Raw genomic sequence first — 6,160 nt, 5'->3', positions numbered from 1 at the left:
TTTTCCTGCCGGGCTGCTGCTTTGCGCTGCGGGGCCACACTGCGACCGCACGAGGAGGACGGAACCGGAACCGGAGCCGTGGACGGGTTCTGCCCACACAGCTGGAACAAAACCCGCGGAGGGGGTTCGCGCGCGCGGCCAGAAACGCACCTGAGGAAGCAGCAGCAGCGTCAGCGCGCGGTCTGAAAGCGAGGAAGAGGAGCAGGCTGACGGGGGCTCGGAGCGCGAGACGACGAAGGACGCGGTGCTGGACCCCCTCCCCCACCAGGAGCCACTCTCCGTTCTAGCGGCCGGTTCGGCGCGGGGACACCATGAAGGACCGTACGGCGGAACTGCGAAGCGTAAGCTGCTCCTCATCCTCATCTTCATCCCGCAGGCCTCCCCCCCCCTCCCCCCGCGCCTCGCGGCCTGCCGCGGCCGTTCGGGCAGGTTTCTCTGCGGAGGCTCCGTGAGGGCGTGCGTGTGCGTGTGCGCGGATGGAGGTCACGGCTGCGGCTCGGACCTCCGTACCTGCGGGGTGCGGCGCGTGCGTGTGGGTGCAGGCGCGACCGTCCGAGCTGATGCGGCTGTGCGTGTCCGTGCGTGCGTGTCCGGTGATATAACGGAGCGGAGGCCGGATGAGGAAGATGCCGTGATTTTTGTATTTTTTCCGGAGGCCGCGCGCCTCCTTCCGCGTGACTGTGGGGCGTCATTCAGGCGCGGCACAGAACACGCATGAGGTCCACCCGCGAGCTCCCCGCCGCTCCTCCCGACCGGGTGACATGGCGGGGGGAGGGGGGCAGCCTCACCCTTCTGAGAGCGCGGCTGCGCGCGGTGACGCGTGCGCGGCACGCGTAGCGATGCGGCGTTTTCCGAAGGCGGCGAGCGAACAGCTGATGCTGGCGGAACGGGGGGTGGGGGGTGAACTGCAGCAGCTGCACGTGCCTCCAGGTTCAACTGGGTTCAACCTAACAGAACCGAGTCACGGTTCGGGTCCCTGTGGGGATGATCAGTCTGATCGGAGCTCTCCCTCATCTCCATCCTCCTCTGAGGTCCAATGTTCTGGGCTGGTTCGTTTCAGCTGCAGCTTCAGTCATGAAGCAGGAAGTCAAACAGTGAAGCTGGATTGGACTCGGTTCTGACCCATAAACAGCATCAGTCCTGATGATTATCTGTCACCTGATATTCCTGTCAGGATCTTCATTTCAGCCAGAAACTGTCAGAACTTCTGTTTTGTGCCAGAGTCCAACAGAACCTCCAGAACTCAGAGATTGAGTCTCCTGAGGAGGAAGTTTGGGTCCAGAAGCAGCTCCATCCTGTTGGGACAAAGGTGTCATGGAGGGGAGGGGAGGTCTGTGGGGGGCAGATGCAATGAGGTGGGTCGATCTGGATCAGAACCAGAACTGATCTACAGATGGGTGATTAGGTGCACTCTCATTTTGTCCTTATGTGCACGCTGAAGACCTGCACGGATCTTCCCAGGTCCGAATGACGCAGGCCAGTGCCGGACAGCTCTGCACGCTCACGTGGATGGTTGAATTTCTTCTGAAAAACGAGGTTCTGATGCTGATCGGGTTCTGGAGGCTGAAGGTTCTGCTGACAGACAATTTTCAGCTGCAGGTCCGATCCAGTTGTCTTCGTCTTTTCTGTTCTTGACGGTCTCCGTTTGCTGCCGGATCATCAGTGCTGATCCAACTGTCAGAACTTTCTGTCTTCAGCTCCTCCATGCTGACTCCTCCTCCTCGCTGTCAGGAGGCGGAGCAAACCTCTCTGTACTTCAGGTGTTTCAGCTTCTTCACACCTGAAACCTTTAGAAACATTGTTTCATACAGACACAAACACACTCTCTCAAAGTGTAACCACAATCAAAGTGCTGTTCAGTGTTTTGTCCAAGAACACTTCAGCTCATGAGAAACGGGAATTGAACCTGTGACTTTCATGGGTCTTTCTCTGCGTGAAACGTTTCTCCATGAGGTCATGTCAGAACCAACACAACGTTCTGCCGATACAAACCTATCGCTGTGCTTTGAGCAAACTGTCTGCATGTCTGCGTGAGAACGTCTGCATTTAAAGATCTGCGTCAGAACGTCTGCGTCAGAACGTCTGCATTTAAAGATCTGTGTCAGAACGTCTGCGTTTAAAGATCTGCGTCAGAACGTCTGCGTCAGAACGTCTGCGTCAGAACGTCTGCATTTAACGATCTGTGTCAGAACATCTGCGTCAGAACGTCTGCGTCAGAACATCTGCGTCAGAACGTCTGCATTTAAAGATCTGCGTCAGAACGTCTGTGTCAGAACGTCTGTGTCAGAACGTCTGCGTCAGAACGTCTGCATTTAAAGATCTGCGTCAGAACGTCTGTGTCAGAACGTCTGCGTCAGAACGTCTGCATTTAACGATCTGTGTCAGAACATCTGCGTCAGAACGTCTGCGTCAGAACGTCTGCATTTAAAGATCTGTGTCANCATTCAAAAGATCTGCATCAGAACGTCTGCATTTAAAAGATCTGCATCAGAACGTCTGCATTTAAAGATCTGCGTCAGAACGTCTGCATTTAAAGATCTGCGTCAGAACGTTTGCATTCCAAAGATCTGCATCAGAACGTCTGCATCTAAAGATCTGCGTCAGAACGTCTGCGTCAGAACGTCTGCACTTAAAGATCTGCGTCAGAACGTCTGCGTCAGAACGTCTGTATTAGAACGTCTGCATCAGAACGTCTGCATTTAAAGATCTGCGTCAGAACGTCTGCATTCAAAAGATCTGCATCAGAACGTCTGCATTTAAAAGATCTGCATCAGAACGTATGCATTTAAAGATCTGCGTCAGAACGTCTGCATTCAAAGATCTGCGTCAGAACGTCTGCATTTAAAAGATCTGCGTCAGAACGTCTGCATCAGAACATCTGCATTCAAAGATCTGCGTCAGAACGTCTGCATTTAAAAGATCTGCGTCAGAACGTCTGCGTCAGAACGTCTGCGTCAGAACGTCTGCGTCAGAACGTCTGCGTCAGAACGTCTGTGTTAGAACGTCTGCATCAGAACGTCTGCATTTAAAGATCTGCATCAGAACGTCTTCATCAGAACGTCTGCATTTAAAAGATCTGCGTCAGAACGTCTGTGTTAGAACGTCTGCATCAGAACGTCTGCATTCAAAGATCTGCGTCAGAACGTCTTCATCAGAACGTCTGCGTCAGAACGTCTGCGTCAGAACGTCTGTGTTAGAACGTCTGCATCAGAACGTCTGCATTTAAAGATCTGCGTCAGAATGTCTTTATTTAAAGATCTGCGTGATAATGTTTGTGTTAAAGCGCCTGCATTTGAACTGCGTTAGTAAGTAAGTAAGTCAGTTTTATGTATATAGCACCTTTCACAGACAAAAGTCACAAGGTGCTTCACAAGTTAAAAACATAAAAACAAATACTTCCAAAGATAATTAAACATAAAAGACAAAGCTTCCCCGATTAAAAACATAAAAGACAAAAACCTCACAAGCTAAGAAACATTAAAGACAGACAGCAAGTACCACATAAAACAATCATTTCAAGCCCAATTAAAAACAGACTCAGTTAAAATGCTTAGCAAAATAAAAGGTTTTAAGTTGGCTTTTAAAAGAGTGAACAGAGTCCAGGGAACGGAGGGAGAGAGGAGCTCATTCCAGAGTCTAGGATCAACAGCCTGGAAAGATCTGTCTCCTCTGGTCCGAAAGCGTGTGCGAGGGACCATCAACAGGTTCTGATCTACAGACCTGAGCGCACGAGACGGTCTGTAGGGAGTGATCAAATCACAGACATATACAGGAGCTTGGCCATGGAGGGCTCTAAGAGTCAGCACTAAAATGTTGAATTGGATCCGGTATGCAACCGGGAGCCAATGAAGAGCTTTGAGGATGGGAGAGATGTGAACTCTTCTCTTAGTGCGGGTCAAGATCCTCGCAGCAGAGTTTTGAATTAACTGCAGACGAGACAGCTCCTTCTTACTCAAACAGGAAAACAGACTGTTGCAGTAGTCTAGCCGCGTAGACACAAAAGCATGAATAAGAACTTCTAGATCCTTACATGACACAATTTTCCTGAGTTTAGAAATGTTCCTCAGCTGGAAGAAACAGTTCCTCACCAGCTGTTTGGAGTGCTGCTCCAGTGACATGTCCTTGTCAAAAATAACTCCCAAGTTTCTAAGGCTGGGTTTGACTGCCTGGCCAAAAGAACCCAAATGCTGCATAATGCCTGGTATGATGTCATCAGGGGCAATGACTAGTGTTTCTGTCTTTTCTGAGTTTAGCTGCAAAGAGTTTTTACTCAGCCATTGTTTGATCTGAATCAGGCAGTTCATCAGAGAGTCCAGTTTGTGTGTCTCAGAGGGCTTAAAAGAGCAATAAAGCTGGATGTCATCAGCAAAAAAGTGATGGGAGACATCACTGAACTCCTGGATGATCTTTCCGAGGGGGATCATGTACAACAGGAACAGGACAGGACCCAGAACAGAGCCCTGAGGAACACCGCACAGTAAATCTGCTGACTCAGACATTATCTGATTAGCCATGACGCTAAAACTCCGACCAGACAAGTAAGAGGAAAACCAGTGGCGAACTGACCCTGACAGACCAATCAGGTCCCTCAACCTCTTCAATAGGATCTGATGATCAACCGTGTCAAATGCTGATGAGAGATCTAGTAAAACTAGAACAGTGTGTTTGCCAGAATCAGCGGACATCAAGATGTCACTGGACACTTTCAGCAGGGCTGTTTCTGTGGAGTGATGTTTCCGAAAACCCAACTGAAAAGTATCATAGATGTTCTTTTTGTCGAGGAACTCTGACAATTGTTCAGAGACCACCTTCTCAAGAATTTTGGAAAGAAATGAAAGCTTTGATATAGGTCTGTAATCTTGGACATCCGATTGGTCCAAATTAGGCTTTTTGAGCAAAGGCTCCACTGTGGCATGTTTAAATGGATTTGGACACACACCAGTGGAGAGTGAAAGGTTGATCATTTCAGTGACACTTTGGCCAATAACATCAAAGACTTTTGAGAACAGCTTAGAAGGAACCAAATCAGATGCACAAGAAGAGGGTTTCATCTTAGTCAGCAAATCTGATATGTCCTCTAAAGTGACAGGCTTAAAAGTTGAACATGTTTGTGAAACAGGCTCCACTGCAACCAAACCATCACAACAAAGGGCTGGGAGTTGGGCTGTGATCCTTCTAGTCTTGTTTACAAAAAACTCAAGAAATTCATTGCTGTCAGCTTTGCAGAACACAGAGGTTACTGGAGCTGCAGGACAAACAATAGAATTTATGGTGTCAAACAAAACTTTAGGGCTCTTCTTGTTCAGGGATATTAGCTGGCGGAAGTAGTCAGATCTGGCTTCTTTCACCTTCTCATTGTATGAGGACACGAGATCCCTAAGGTGTAGCCTGTGGACCATGAGTTTGGTGGATTTCAAAAGACGCTCAGTTTGACGACACTGTATCTTTAAGTTTGAATAGTTTCATTAATCCAGTGATGCACGTTTTTCTGTGATAAGTTGGATTTGACAGGAATGTCTGCATTGAAACATCTCCATCAGAACGTCTGAATCAGAACATCTGCATCAAATCATTAGCGTTCTGCGTCAGCATGACTGCGTCTGGACGTCTGCGTCAGAACGTCTGCATCAGAACATCTGCATTAAAACAACTGCATAAGAACGACTGCAACATAACGTTTGCGTTCTGCGGCACAATGTCTGTGTCAGAACGTCTGCGTCAGAACGTCTGCGTCAGAACGTCTGCGTCAGAACGTCTGCATCAGAACGTCTGCGTCAGAACGTCTGCATCAGAACGTCTGCGTCAGAACGTCTGCATCAGAACGTCTGCGTCAGAACGTCTGCATCCGAATGTCTGTGTCAGAACGTCTGCGTCAGAACGTCTGCGTCAGAACGTCTGCGTCAGAACGTCTGCATCAGAACGTCTGCGTCAGAACGTCTGCATCCGAATGTCTGCGTAAGAACGTCAGAACGTCTGCATAAGAACCTCTGCATCAGGACGTTTGCGTTCGGCATCACCATGACTGCATATGGACGTCTGTGTCAGAATGTTTGCGTCAGAGCGACTGCGTAAGAACATCAGAACGTCTGTGTCTGAACCTCTGCAAAAAAAAAGGCTGCATCAGGACATCTGCACCTTCGACTTTCTGTCCCCTACCCCA

The 6,160-nt window shown here is 49.2% G+C and overlaps 1 protein-coding gene across 1 annotated transcript in view; it reads left to right on the top strand.

The window, feature by feature from the left end:
* Positions 1 to 6,160, top strand: part of stx1b (syntaxin 1B) — a 45,471-nt gene continuing 39,311 nt past the window's right edge. Inside the window, exon 1 of the mRNA XM_024262238.1 lies at positions 1 to 341. Coding sequence (XP_024118006.1) covers positions 312 to 341 — 30 coding nt within the window. The 5' untranslated portion in view covers positions 1 to 311. The remainder of the gene's footprint in view (positions 342 to 6,160) is intronic.

This window comes from Oryzias melastigma, linkage group LG17 (assembly GCF_002922805.2).
Source record: "Oryzias melastigma strain HK-1 linkage group LG17, ASM292280v2, whole genome shotgun sequence".
Classification (NCBI taxonomy): Eukaryota; Metazoa; Chordata; class Actinopteri; order Beloniformes; family Adrianichthyidae; genus Oryzias; species Oryzias melastigma.
This window is presented reverse-complemented; position numbering and strand designations above follow the sequence as displayed.